At 39.7% G+C, this 14,597-nt stretch overlaps 1 protein-coding gene across 2 annotated transcripts in view; it reads right to left on the bottom strand.

Moving 5' to 3' along the window:
* The window catches only part of LOC120445222 (rap1 GTPase-activating protein 1), a 79,973-nt gene extending 65,376 nt beyond the window's left edge, over positions 1-14,597 (bottom strand). The window contains exons 1-2 of one of the 2 annotated variants that reach the window (XM_039625490.1): positions 12,089-12,433; positions 3,667-4,068 (exon numbers count right to left, since the gene is read on the bottom strand). In XM_039625490.1, the coding sequence (XP_039481424.1) occupies positions 3,667-3,911 (245 nt within the window). In that variant the 5' untranslated portion in view covers positions 3,912-4,068; positions 12,089-12,433. Of the gene's footprint in view, positions 1-3,666; positions 4,069-12,088; positions 12,434-14,259 lie in introns of those variants that run through there. The other variant, XM_039625482.1, reaches the window with a different exon arrangement.

The following is a 14,597-nucleotide window of genomic DNA, read 5'->3' as shown; positions in this document are numbered from 1 at the left end:
GGAAAATCACCACAGGCCTATGCTCCGGTCCCTATTTTCTTTGCTACACTGAAATAAATAGGCACTGAGAGCGCATCCTGAAAACTTTAAGCCAAATAGTCTTTCTCTAACTTGTATCCGAGCTACATAAGTTAAAACGGTTAGAAATAATAGTTGTTTGTAACAAATAAAAAAAAATGGACACAATTGTTTCCGGTGCACTTCTCCCTCAGGTTGTTCCTTCGTTTCGCCCCATTCTTGTTTCTTTTTTATTGATTTTCCTTGGGGCGTTTGCTGCCTTGACATTAATTTAATTGTTGTCAGCATCTTTTGAACTCTCCTCCCACTCATGTGTCAGCTGTCAGAGCGTGGTAATAAATTAAAAAATTTAGAGCGATTATGGGCCCGAACAGTCCAAAGCTCCAATTGATCTCTGCCGACCAAACTAGTTTCCTGCTCAAAGTTCGTAACTGAAATGGTATGAAATCACAATTGAATCGGCAATCGTGAACTTGGCATTGCCGGATCGTACTTGGCCCAATGACAAGTATCTTTTTTTTACCCGTTATACGTTTCCTCAGGGGTTTTTTTGGTCTTCGCGCTTGGCTTCTTTATCAAGATTCAGAATACTTGTCCGTTTTTTCTCCAGTAAAATGTCTCTTTTTGGTTGAAAATAACGTATGTCGGGGGCCTCGTGTTCTGGCATAACGAAGTTGAGTCCGAAGTAAAATCGGGGTAGGCCTCAAGTGAAGTAAACTGATGTCGCGGAAAAGTCACGTGCAAGTCCTTCTCGTTGACTGTCCTTTTTTCTAGAACTCTACCCTGTCTTATGATGATGGATGTCACTGCAAGTCCTTCAATTCGGTGACCCAATTTACGCTACTTCTTGTGAGAGTCAGTTGGAATGAAAGATAAACAACACTTGGACCCAAACAGTTTTTTTTAGAAATATAATATATAAATATAAACATAATTTAAGTTATATTTGTATCTTATTTACCAACATTTTTTTTTTCGTGCACTTTCCAATATTCCTAGACACCATTGTTAGATACTTCCTAGCTCCAAACCCACCCACAAAAATATCAAAAACTCTGGGCGTAAAACTAGACAGAAACAGATAACATCTCGTGCTACGATATTAAAGCTGCTGACATGCCAAATTATCTTTCCAAATTAAAGACAAACACCACGAACGAAGACAAGGAAAAAATACCCACAGAAATATAAAACCGAATAAATGTTGAAAAAATTGGAAAGTGATAAATGGTTTGGCCTGGTCAGCTGGCCACATAATTGTTGTTGTCATGTTTGTTGCTTTTGTTCAGCTATTTGGCGCAATCTTTGCATATAAATTAGCCAGAAAATTCCTTTTCAAATGGGTGAAGAGAACTCGAAGCCAAAGAAACCGAATAGAACAGAACCCGAAACAGAACTCCAATTTGGTTTCGCATTTGACTGACAGACAGGCGGCCAAGTTGATTTTTAACTGGGCTAACTGCGTTGCCCTCCTTTTCGGAGGCAGAAGAATAAGCGTTTCGGGGTCAACTAGCTGTAGCTGTAGCTCCCCAACGAAATGGAGATGAACACGAAGTTGCAGATGAGGATGGAAATGGAAATGGTGGCATAATGGGAGCAGCGGCAGAAGACACGAGTCTCAGACAACTGCGAGATAAATCAAAAATTGTTGGAAAGCCAAAAGAGGCAGGGGTGTTACGAAAAATACCGACTAATGTTAGGCATAAATAATGCAGCAAGGGACAATGAAGAAACCAAGGCAAGCCCATAAGCCCCAAGTAATTAAGTCAAAAATAGCCAAAAGTCAAAGGCATTGCACACGAAAAAAAATATCATCAGGTTCTCAATTTTTTTTAGTTCAATTTTTAAAGATCTTTTTCAAAGAGTACTAATAATTGAACACAGTTGTGTATAACTATCGGGTAATATTGCAAACAATTTTAAGTGCTAAAAAATCCAATAGTTTTCTTGCAAACTAGTTTCATTTTGTTCTCTGTATTGAAGAAAAAGCTAAGTCCGCCGAAGGGGAAAAACAAGAAGGATTGTTGGGGTAATGAAGGGCGCCAACGGAAGTGTTTATGTTTTGAATATTATGTTTTAAACAGAGAAAATCCCAAAGTAAAAAGAGGAGCATAGAAAGAAAATTGTCTTGTGTGGGTGGAGGTGGATGTGGAGGGTGCGGAAAACAAAAGATATAAAAATCCCCTTTGATTGTCAAGTTCAGGAGACGAGAGAAATGAAAATGAAAATTGTTTCTCTTTCGGCTTTCAGTTTTATTTTTTTTTTCATCTTTCACTCCATCCACCGACAATGTGACAATGCAGCTTGTGGATAATTATTATTAACAAAACTGTGCCCCCGGCCACGCCCCTAGACAGGGACCCCAGTCCATTGTTTGCCAAGATTTTCCCCACCATTGCCTTGATGTGTCGCTCTCACAGCCATAAAGCCATAACCATCCGCAAGGTATCAATTACCAGACTCTAATGCGAAAATAACAAGCCGCAAAGGAATGGCCAAGAAAATTTCAGATGAAGGCAAGAAAAACGGGGGGAAAACTGGGTGGTATCTAAGCTGTATACCTCGTAAGACAGCTGACCAACAATAGAAAGACAACCGTGAAACACAAGCGTGAAATGAAATGTCAATGGACAGGTTTTCAAAAAAAAAAAAAGAAGCAAAAAGTTAATGAAATTAAGAGTGGTGGGTGGGAGATAGAAAGTACTAGAACGAGAACTTGTGCAACAAAGTTTTCCATAATTTCAATAGTATACTGTCAATCAAAGCTCTCAAACAGATACTATTGTGTGAAAACTTGTCGAACCAAAATGTGGTGCTGATGGACACGTAGATGCCATTGAAAAGTTAAGTTTCAGATAAGACGGAAAGTGTCTAGTATTATAAGACTGCACTTGTCAATTATCAAGAAGTGCTATACTTCAAGAATGTGATTTAAATACTTAGGAATGAATTGCCATTTGTTTAATAAATATATATGTATGAATACTTAAAAATTCCAGGAGCTCCATTTCTCCACCCAATTTACACCCAATTCATGTCTTGCAAACGCATTAACCATTTTCCATTTAGCCGCACCTCAACGCAAAAACCTCAACTCATCAAGGCAAACATAAAGAAAATAACTGCATTTGCGGTGAAATTTGTTAACTGGCCAACAAAAGTTGGCAATGAGAAGGGAAAACTGGAAAGCCGCTGGACGATGCACCCATTATGACAACGTCAGTCAACCGCACCGACCAAAGGAATGTGACAACAGGAAAATGGCATACAAAAAAAAAGAGAGTGCACTTGCTTTGGGGGAAAATAGCCAAAGGGCGCACTCATCAAAAACGCATCTATCATTCGACAGATTGCACAAGAGCTTCAAAAATACTCGTACTGTCTGTGAGCCAGCTGTCACAATTAGGCGAAAACGAAAACCAGGAAACTGTGCATTGTTGCTGAGAAATTTCAATTCAATCAAAGAATTCGTTTTCGGAGAGTTCTATTTAAAATTATAGGTAATTTAAATCAAATGCAGAATTCGTTGGCGTTCAAAATATTCCTTTAGTTGCCTTTCTAATTTATTTACAGTCGATATTAGTGAATGGTTTTTAAGTTTTTTATAATGCTTCAAAGGGACGGCCCCGCTTTTAATTGTCTACCTACCCAGCTGGAGATGATCCTTGGCTGGCGCTCTTGCCACCGCCCGTGTGAATGTGGCGCTGAGGGGGCGTGGGCTGGTGGTGGGGCGACGAGGTGGCCGAGACGGTGGGCGTGCCCCCGTTGGAGGTGGAGCTGCCACCACCCACTTGCCCCTGACCCGCCAATTTACGTTTTGGTGATAGCTCCTGGGCATTCTCGCAGACATTTTCCGTGTTGACGACCTGCTCCAGCATGTGTATCTTCAGCATGATTGATGGATTTGATTGACTGACGTTGTTTTGATTTTGGTTTCGTATTTTTGGTTTTGAAGTATTTTTGGTTTTGTGTTTTTGTTTGCTTTTGGTTTTACCCTTTAAATGGTTTTAGTTTTTCACATGGATTCACTTCACTCTTTTCATTTTGCTGCTGCACAGGGGGGAAAAATAAAAATGAAGTTAAATTTATAGCCAAACACTTTTCGGCATGTGTTTTTCTCCTTCCTTCTTTCTTTTTTTCTTTCTCGCTTGCTCGGTTTTTATCTTTTCCCGATTATTAATTAAAGTTCAGGTTGCGGTCACTTGAGCCGAATTTTCCTTACGCATGTTTTACAACCGTTGTGAAACCGAATTTTATGTGGCCAGCAATAAAAGAATGGAAATTTAATAAGTTTATTCTGCCCGACGTTATGGTCGTAAAACTCAGTACAAAAAATCTTGTCTTCAAAAACAAAGAAAATCACTCAAAGGCAAATGACTGTGGATTCTGGGTGATGCTTAAGTGCACATTATTAAAAAGTAATGCCGGGGACTGAAAACTCTGCCCAGCAGAGCGAGGAAAAGCGCGTGAAAATGCGTGCAAAACAGAGAGGAGACAACAAACAACCCGCATATGTTTTTCACGGAGGGAAAAACCCCGAAGCATAACCACTAGCCAGGGCAGTCACTTAGGCTCCATGTCCCCACCACCGTTTGGAAACCTTCAATAAGCCCTCATAAAGCGGCAAGAAAACTTCGTCTTGAACCTGCCCCACTGACAATTGGCTTAGGTCTAAAACAAGCCGAGGAAAATGTGAAAATTTCCTGAATGACTGCGTCAAGAAAAAACCCCCCAAAAAGGTAATGCGATGGCGCACGTGTCCAAGTGCCGCCCCCACAGAAAACGGGCGAGATGATTTATGATTTACGGCATTGACTCAAGGCATCTGGCCGTTGGAAAACCATGGAGTTACTCCTGCAATTCCCGGATTTTCCTTCCCAAGGACAGGCACCTCGCTTAAGTGGTAATGTGCGTACATAACGAGTGTTGTGAATGGTATTATGGCAGATTTTCGGGTTGGGGGCGGTGATAAGAGGGTTAGTCAAAGGTAGACAAGCTAGAATTTGATGAAAGTGAGCCAGTTACGACCGACAGGAGATGAGATGCACTTGCTTTAAGCCACTTATAGCTTGGCTTACTGTTCGGAGAAATTAAAGGAGCATGAGCTCGTTGCTCTTACTATACTGAAAGCCAAACTATAGAAACGACATTACATTGCTTGTGGATTTCTGTTAGAAAAATAAATGTGCAAGCAAATGAAATGTGGTAATAAGCATACAAAAGCCGCAAATTAAATTTGATCATTTCCTACCTAAAATCAAACCTCTGCGTTAAATTACTCAAAGGAATGCCTAATTGCTTGTGTACATAAGTACCTTATCTTTAACTCCATTTAATTGATTGGATTTAGCCAGCATGCATCCAACCAAAATCCAAATATTACCCAACTGATATGATTACTTCACTTTGGGCCAAATGCGCCTTCATTGCCGTTGACCTAAATTGGCAAATCTCTAAATCTTCTCGGCAACATTTGGCAAATCACTTGCCCAGATTAAGATACCTCGCTCGCACTGTAATGCAATTACCCAATGTAAAATAAAATGTATATATGTGTACATATATATAATTTGTTTCGACTCAAATCGCATTAAGAGCAATCAAAATTTATGCGGCCATCTCTTTTAGCCTCAACACGCAACTTCCGTTGTTGCAAATTCGTCATTTCCGCAAAAACGGCAACAGGCACTCAGGTGAGAATGATAAAAAAAAAATAATAATAACAATAATGGCTGAAAAACATCATAATAAACTCAACTCAAAGTAAAATTGAATTACGTAGCATAGAAAACAATTTGCAAGCGCGAGTGCTAAATAATTCTTTGGGGCACTGTCGGCTGCATTGTACAAAACGCATATAGAATAATTTATTTAAATCAGGCTCAGCAACCGCCCCCAAGTCGGCGACGACAACCTTTTATGGTGTCATGCAAAAGTAAAAAGAGAAAAAATCTATAAACATTTTATATTCATTCATTTGTTGTTGCGCTTGTTGGCTGTGGACAAATTAATGTCAACAGAACTGGGGATCGCAGGGGGCAAAATCTGGGGAATCGTGTGGGCTGTTGGGCTAATAGTTGATTCCAGTCTCTGAGAAAACCACCCAGTGGGTGGCCTTTATCATGGATAAAAATATGGGATGAACGACGAGAATGCGGACGAATAGAAGGCAAGTGTGTCGCCCAAACAATGATAATTTTTTTATTGTTGCTCATTCAATTTGGCATTTTTATTGATGTGTTGTGATCCGAGTTGCAAATGAAATTGTGCGAATTTCTTCTCGACTCCTATTTTTGTTTTTCTCTTGCTTATTTTGATTGGGTTAATGAAGCCAAGACTTCAATTTTCAGAGTCCCAGTTGTTTACGCAGACACTTTGAAGACGATATGTGGTTGAAAAGAACAAAGTAATGTGAAGTCTATCGAGTAGATGCGCACAATTGAACTGCATAATTCGATTAGAGCTTTGTAAATATTATCAAAGTATTTTTTCGTATTTGTTGATTTGAACCGACAGCATAAACATTTCTATTATATTTGTTAGGATTGGTATCGTTCTGTTTTTATTTACCGAGTATAGATTTTCGCATTATACATTAACAAATAATAATGTTTTAATTATATCCTTGAATCACAAGTTTCCAGGTATTATTTTCTTAACCAAAGTTTACTTTCTTACTTTTATTTTCATTATCAACTTATCGCAATGATAAGTGTGTCAAGTGCCTGACATGCTTAATTTCAGCAGCCCCATTTACTTAAAATTTTCCCCAACACCCCGCCCAAATAATTGCGTCAACGTTTCGCCATCAGATTTCAGTTAGTACTTTATGGTTATAACTGTGTGTCGATACGTCATAAACATAGTATTTGAGTTGCGAGCCACTAGAGCAAACCGACTATTGAGTCACCAAGTGGTATATTGATATTGTCTTATCGAAAATAAATAGGCGGGCTCTTATCAATCGCCAAAGTGAATGATATTCCAAGGGGGAAATTTTTGGAATATTTTAAGCCGCTGAATACACTCCTACAACATCCGGTTCCTCCCATTTTCCTACTCCACAGTTTTCAGTTTTGCAAGTTCAAAGTTTGGTTTCCTTCCGTGTGTACACTTCCTATACATTTTCCTGTTAAGTGGGAGAATTGAGGACTGAAAAATTGGTTGCTCGTTACTTTGCTACACGTGTTTAAATATTTATGCCTTGACAAATTCTGTAAACAAATTTGTCTTATGCTCTCCGGCTTGGTATCATATTGGGTCTTGTGTTGTTTTTCTCGTAGCCTGGCTAACAAACATCAACAGCTGTTGGCAGACCGAGTTGCTCCGGTTTTCTATTTTACTTTTTTATTTTACCCGTTACTCGTAGAGTAAAAGGGTATACTAGATTCGTTGAAAAGTATGTAACAGGCAGAAGGAAGCGTTTCCGACCATATAAAGTATATATATTCTTGATCAGGATCAATAGCCGAGTCGATATGACCATGTCGTCTGTCCGTCTGTCCGTCTGTCCGTCTGTCCGTCTGTCCGTCTGTCTGTCCGTCCGTATGAACGCTGAGATCTCAGGAACTACAAAAGCTAGAAAGTTGAGATTAAGCATGCAGACTCCAGAGACATAGACGCAGCGCAAGTTTGTCGATTCATGTTGCCACGCCCACTCTAACGCCCACAAACCGCCCAAAACTGCCACGCCCACACTTTTGAAAAATATTTTCATATTTTTTCATTTTTGTATTAGTTTTGTTATTTTCTATCGATTTACCAAAAAACTTTTTGCCACACCCACTCTAACGCCCACAAACCGCCCAAAGCTGCTACGCCCACACTGTTGGAAAATGTTTTGATATTTTTTCATTTTTGTGTTGGTTTTGTAAATTTCTATCGATTTGCCAAAAAACTTTCTGCCACGCCCACTATTACGCCTACAAACCGCCAAAAACTGTGTTTAAGACTCTCCTTCTCCCTTCCACTAGCTGAGTAACGGGTATCAGATAGTCGGGGAACTCGACTATAGCGTTCTCTCTTTTTTTTTTTATTTTTGTGGGGCAACAACTTCTGTGAGAGCAATTCTAGTTGATTGCGACTTCTGTTCTGTTTTTGTTTCTGGTTTGGTATCGGTTTGTGTCGGTTGTGTGCTGCCATAGGTATCTTATCTTATCGGCTGCCAATTTGGCTGAATAATCAGCTTTTGGATGGGCGCAACCTTGACTACACCCACCAAAACCTCCTTTCCAAATTCAACGGGGGAGTTACTTTATGTCGGAACACGGAAAATGGTAGATATTTGTGCTTGTAAGTGAACTCTAATGGGAAACTGATGTAGCTGCTTAGGAGTTCCAGATACTAAAACTGTTTGAAGGTACAGCGTTTACACATGGCTTAATTTTTTTGACATTTCGGGGGTACGATACAAGTTTTAATGCTTATAAGGAAGATAATTACATTAGAACTTTGTGGACTCAACGGCTATGACACACAATACCAATTCCCAAATAGTTTATAATATATTACAAAAAAAGCCTTCTAAACATATTATGGCCATCCCGCCATAAATTTTTGATTTACAGCCTCTTAACCCTTGAATCCCGAATAAACAAAAAACTTCAAAGCATCATTTTTTCACAACGACCTTGACTTGTAATGGGTCAATAACCAAATTTTTAAAAATTATAAGTTTCATCATGTATTCGGTAGAAACTCGGACACTAAACTGTGTGCTTTATTATTTTTGGCACAGGTGCGAACAGGTCGTAAACAAAGGGGGAAAATATAGAAAAACCGAGGAAAAGGCAATTAAAGTGGGCACTAAACGTAGAGGCAGACACTCCCCGCCGACCATCCGACCGTCCGACTTTTTCATTTCCAATTCGGATGCCAGCCATTTGGCACTGGGCCATGTTATGGGAGAAGCGGCGGCACACGCCCCATAAATTAAATTCGCGTGTGTTTTTCCACGAATAAAGAAGAGGAGGTGCGGGGGGATCTGCGGCAGTTGAGATAAGCAAGGGGCCAACACACAACGCATTGGCAAAACGGTAAATTTTGCAGCAGCCTACAAAGGCGAACTGAGCCAGTCGAGAGTAGACTTTGAAGTACCCTCTACTTCCTTTTTAGGTTTTATCACAAATATGATTTAACTTTAAAGAATGTACTTTCATAATCATTTTTTAAACAGAATCATCTCTAACTGTGGTGCGTAATAACTTCTTATTTTTACAATTCTTTGAAAACATGTAAACATGTAGAGCTGATATACAGAAAACATTAATCAGCTGAACCACAATGCACACTGTATCCGAAGTCCCAACATACCCTTGCCTTTCTGAGTACTGGTCATGAAAGGGAATCCAAAATCAATGCAGGCGAATGACACTGCGAGGCTAATCCCCCTCTTGCGCCTTTCCCCCCTGTCGCCGCCGCTTTCTGAGCCAAGCTTTTGTGCTGGCTGCACTTCAACTTGAACTCTCGAGTGGTGGCGAGAAAAGAGAGGGGGTGGCGAAAAGTGAGAGGGATGACAAGACAATTGATGGGCCAGACAGACGCAGAACGATGAATGGACAGCCGGAGAATCCGAGAAGCGGAGGTGGAGGTGGAGAGTCCGAGAATCCGAGAAGCGGAGAAGACGGCGGAGGAGGAGCAGTAGAAGCAGATAGCAAGTAGAGATGTGGCCAAAAAGCAGCTGTTTTCTTGGGATTGTTTTTCACAGCTTTCTGTTATTGTCCGTATCTTCACACCGAGCGACAAGGCCAATTTGCTTCCCGAGTTCATTTACATTCCGCATCAGTGAGGTTTACTTTACATCCCAAAGAGATTGAATGGGGGCCAGCTCTTCAACCAACTCCACCGCCCCAAAAAATAATAAAAGCAAAAAAATATCTGTCAAAAGGCAAACATCCGATTTGGGCGGCGAGAATCTCTTCACGAATGGCATGAATATTTGATGAGCTGTCGTTTACCTTTTTCGCTCTCGGAACAAACTGCAACAAATATTCGGAGCCCCAAAAATGCAACAGGCAAAAGCAAACAAAGAAAAAAGAGCAGGGTATCCAGGTGAACTCGGAATGGGAGCAGATTGCCAAAAGCGGGAGATGCAATGGAGGAGGAGGAGTGTCACTATTTACCTTTCGACGCATGGATACTCTTGAATATCTTAAATTTTATTTAAGATTTACGACCATAATGTTATTCAGACTAATTTGAAAAATTCAGTTGCTTTATATATATTAACATTAAAATGTAAAGTTTCCAAATAATATATATTTTTTTTTTATCATAAAATATAGAATTATAGAATATTCCCTATGTATCATAACGTTTCCAATTAAATCAGAGTACAACATTTAACAAACTTTTCTATGCCTTAGTACGGCCACCTGGTGTTCATAAAAAATATGATTTTTATGATCTAACGACTCTCAAGCAGCTCGTGTTACCCCGTTTTCTCGAAAGAGCAACTGAAATTCCAAAAAACTGCAGCTGGCAAAGCAGTGAAAACAGCAAACAACCAAAACAGCAGCCGCAAAACTCGCACACACATGCCAATAAATATTTTTGCAAGCTGCAGCAGCAGCGAGACAAAAATCGAGAAAAAATTTAACGAAAATGAAAAGTCAACAGCAGAAAACACGGCAACACAAACTGAAATCATTTCAGGCCAAACCCGTTTCAAAAGCCAAAAAGAAATTCACGTGCTCTGCGAATTTACTATACTTGTTTTTTTCCTTTTTACTTTTTGACCGCTGGCTATGCATATTAACAGCAAAACAACAACAACCAGCTTGATAACAAGCAGTAGCAAAGAATGGGAGGAGTAGTAGAAGAAGGAGCAGGAGAAAAAGATGCAACATTGTCATTTAACGGGACAAGCGAACAGGGCAAAAAGAACTGGAAAATGCGTGGATTTTAATTTGCATTTTTGTGAGTCGGAAACGAGAAAAATGCGCTTTTCCCGATGGAGTTCGCTGGAAACTGTTCCACTTTCACATCACATAACATCTCTCATAAATTTAAATATTAATTGAAGCATTAGGACGAGAAATGTTATCAGAAACGTAAAAATTCCTTGGTTGGCTTTCGAGAAAAAAGTTCTTTGATAAAAGATCAAAATCCTTATGGGCATTCCTTTTCGAATCCAAAGCTGTTGACGTTCATGATCTTCAAGTGTTTTCACCCCCATGTAAAAATGCGGAATTTACATTACCATTACCAGTTGAAGTAACTTATAACAGCAATCACCTCACACAACTTGCACATAAATCACAACAAATAAAGAAACACAATTTTAAGCTGATCGCAGGAAGATAAAATGGTTATAAAAACCAAAAATACACGTAATAATCATGCGTGACGCATTTTAATCGAACTCCAAAAACACAGAAGACACGAAAAAAAAAGTTGGGAACCGGCAAAAACGAGATGAAGAAAGAGGTAGAGGAGAATGAGACAAAAACGGAGCGTTTTTGTGGTTATTTCTTTTTATAAATATTTCTCATTTGTTGTTTCTTTCCAGGGGTTTGACATTTGTCTGCGCTGATTATGTTATTCCGTCATTTCTTGCACTTGTTATTGGATGGCATTTTCGTAATTGAATTGCACAAAATATTACGCACACAGTTTCACTTGTATTCAACACTTTCTTCGCTGCTGCTTTTGGATTCTTTGCTCGTTAAATTTCAATTTCAGCCAACGATTTTTGTTTAAAAAATTTCACTTTTAGCTACGTGCGCGTATTTATGCAGCCGTTTTTTGGCAGACTTATTTTGATTTCTATTGGTCTTGCCCATTTGACACCTTTGCCACTTTCGCTTCTAATTTTTTTGATAAGGGCAACAAATGCGATTTCAATTTGTTGTTATTCAATTAAAAGTTCGTCAAACACTTTGTTTATTTATCGCTTTCGTTTTCTTTCTTTTGTATAGGCTTTTGTTTAGAAAACCGATTCGGTGGTATCAATTGCACATTAATTGTTGAAGAAAGTTTGCGTGATTTACTTTTTGTTCACTTGTTTTAAGACTTAAAACCATAAATCATTATTGCCTTAATTAAATTAATAATTTGTTTGATTGATTACCTAGCACTTTCACATATTCGAGTATTCGTTTGTTATTGTTTGCTCTTCTTTTTTAACAATTTTCTTGTTTGTTTTGGTTTTCCCTTTCGCACTGCTCTTCTTGCCGTCAACTGTTGCTGTCGATTGGCAACTGCTTTGCGTTCTACCGTTACTTTTCGACCAGCTAATGAAGAAGACGCAGCAGCGGCTAGACAGGAAACCCGAAATATATCACGATTCCTGTTCCGATTCCCGATTTCAGGATTTCGCGACGCAGACGCGCGACAACGCACACATACACGCCCGGTCGTCCTCGCACTCGCACACACACAGTCGGACACTCGCTGCACGCCCACACGAGTTGAATCACAAATCGACACTGAGTCGCAAAGCAGAAAAGCTGCGGGTCTTGCCCCAAACGAATACGAGTGCGAGCGACGAGCAACATCGTTGCGCACGAAGCTCAGATTTCAGGTTCCACTGGCGAACGCGATCCACAAACTCCACCATGGGGGCCAAAATAGTAGTAGCTGTGTGGCTATGCCAGTGGAGTGTTTATTTATATATTTATATGTGCGGCTAAACGCAGATACTTTAACTATTTAACTATTTTAAAGCAACGCGGGTAAAATAACAGTGTTAAAAAATTTTTTGAATGTTTCATAAATCCTAGAGCGTAAGTTTAGCAATTTTGATTTTTCAAATTGAAGTGCTATTGGTGTGACCCCAACTGTACTTGCACTTTGCATTTCTGTTAAAGCAGGAGAGCGAGTTTATTGTTGTTCTGCTCTCTCTGCTTTTGTTGCTTTCATGGGGGCGAAATTCTTGTTTATTTACATTTATTTACATTCCAAATGCGCGCAGTTTAGGCAAACATAAAGAGTTGCTGCAGGGGGGAGGGGAGCAGCCCGCATTAGCCAAAGTAAACAGTTTGGAAAACAATGCAATTCAAAGAAGCCGGCAATGCAGTTGCCAGTTAATTATTTGCACAGTGTACCCCAAAAGTATGCAGAAGGCAATGATTTCCCACCACGGAGAGATAACCAAAACAAACCGAATAACCGGAACCGGCGTGGGACACAAATACACAAGTAAACAGAGGCACGAGTCAAAAACTGCCGGCGTTCCCCCAGTCTGCAGAGAAATTATTCCAGAATATGTTCTTTTATAATTCTTTTTCGGGAGGAAAGAACTCTTTAATATTGTATTTGGCCAATCCATTTTGCTGAGCATGAGATTCTGAAGAATAATTATTTTGCAATCAACCTTTTTAGTTTAATACATCTGTAAGCTGCCTTTGTAGGGCTATTTTCCCAAGAAATTTATGCAGAACACTAAATCGATTCAGCCGTTCTTGAGTTAAAAGTAGTATACGATTATTCTAAAATAATAATTTAAATAAGTTTGTGAACTCCTTAGTAAATTAATAAATAATTCGAAAACAAAATTGTATTTCAACATTTGTTGGCAAAACACTGTTTCGTCTTGTACCCCAAATGTAACGAGTTGTGGAAAAAGAAGCACTTTGGAACGCTTTCACGAACTTTCGACTGGGCCATATGCGTCTTGTTTTTGTAATGGCCAGCAATGCAGTTCTCCCACGAATTGCGTCCACAATCCACAAAATGACGTCGGCTATTGCGGCGGCGTGTTGCACTTGTTCCCTCATCATTATCATCCACATGCTGGCGAATGTTGTTGGCAGCTGATAACAAACAGCTGATAACCACACGATAAACCGCAGCTGCGAGGGGCGTTTCGAAAACCAGAAAACAGATAACCAACTGTTGCATGCCCCACATTTTTGGGGTTACACATCAAAGTGAACCGCAAGACAATGGATGCCACTTCTTTGGTAGTTTCTATGTAAACAGGTGTGGAATGCATGCATATATTTGGACATTTAACAAATATCTTGGTCTCCATTCAAGTGACTTAGAAGAGAGGGCTATAAAATTGATTTGGTTACGATGCGTGGGTAATAAATGGGTAAAAACATTCTAAAACCTTTAAAATTCTAACCACAAACAGTTTTAAATTCTTGACCTCTTGATGTTCTGATTTTAAAACCCCTAGAAAAAATATCATTGAAAGATTAACCTCATAAAAATATCTCTGAGTCCATAAAAAGGCGTATTTTATTAATGAATCAATTTGAACAAAAACTTGTTTTTATGAGCAAGTGCACTTACCTTAGTGGTTCTGTCAGCAAATCAATATTCTCGCAGCTTTCCATCTCCAGTCGCTGGTATTGCAATTGCCTGGCACTCGAAGTGCTCGATCTGCCCCCTGATCCTCCCGAGATTGTGGCCGAGTTGGATGAATGGCGACGGTACTCGGCGAAACTCTCGCTCTTGCGGAGACCCGGAATTTTTCCGGAACTATTGCGCCAGTACTTGATCATCCGGTGCAGTGGCTTGGGCGAACTGGTTGCCGAACTCGAGGCCAGCGATAATTCACAGCCACCCACGATAATCGGATGGCCGTGATCTACCAATGTCCTGTAGGAACTCATTCTTATCGCTAATAT

Source organism: Drosophila santomea, chromosome 2L, assembly GCF_016746245.2.
Source record: "Drosophila santomea strain STO CAGO 1482 chromosome 2L, Prin_Dsan_1.1, whole genome shotgun sequence".
Lineage (NCBI taxonomy): Eukaryota > Metazoa > Arthropoda > Insecta > Diptera > Drosophilidae > Drosophila > Drosophila santomea.
This window is presented reverse-complemented; position numbering and strand designations above follow the sequence as displayed.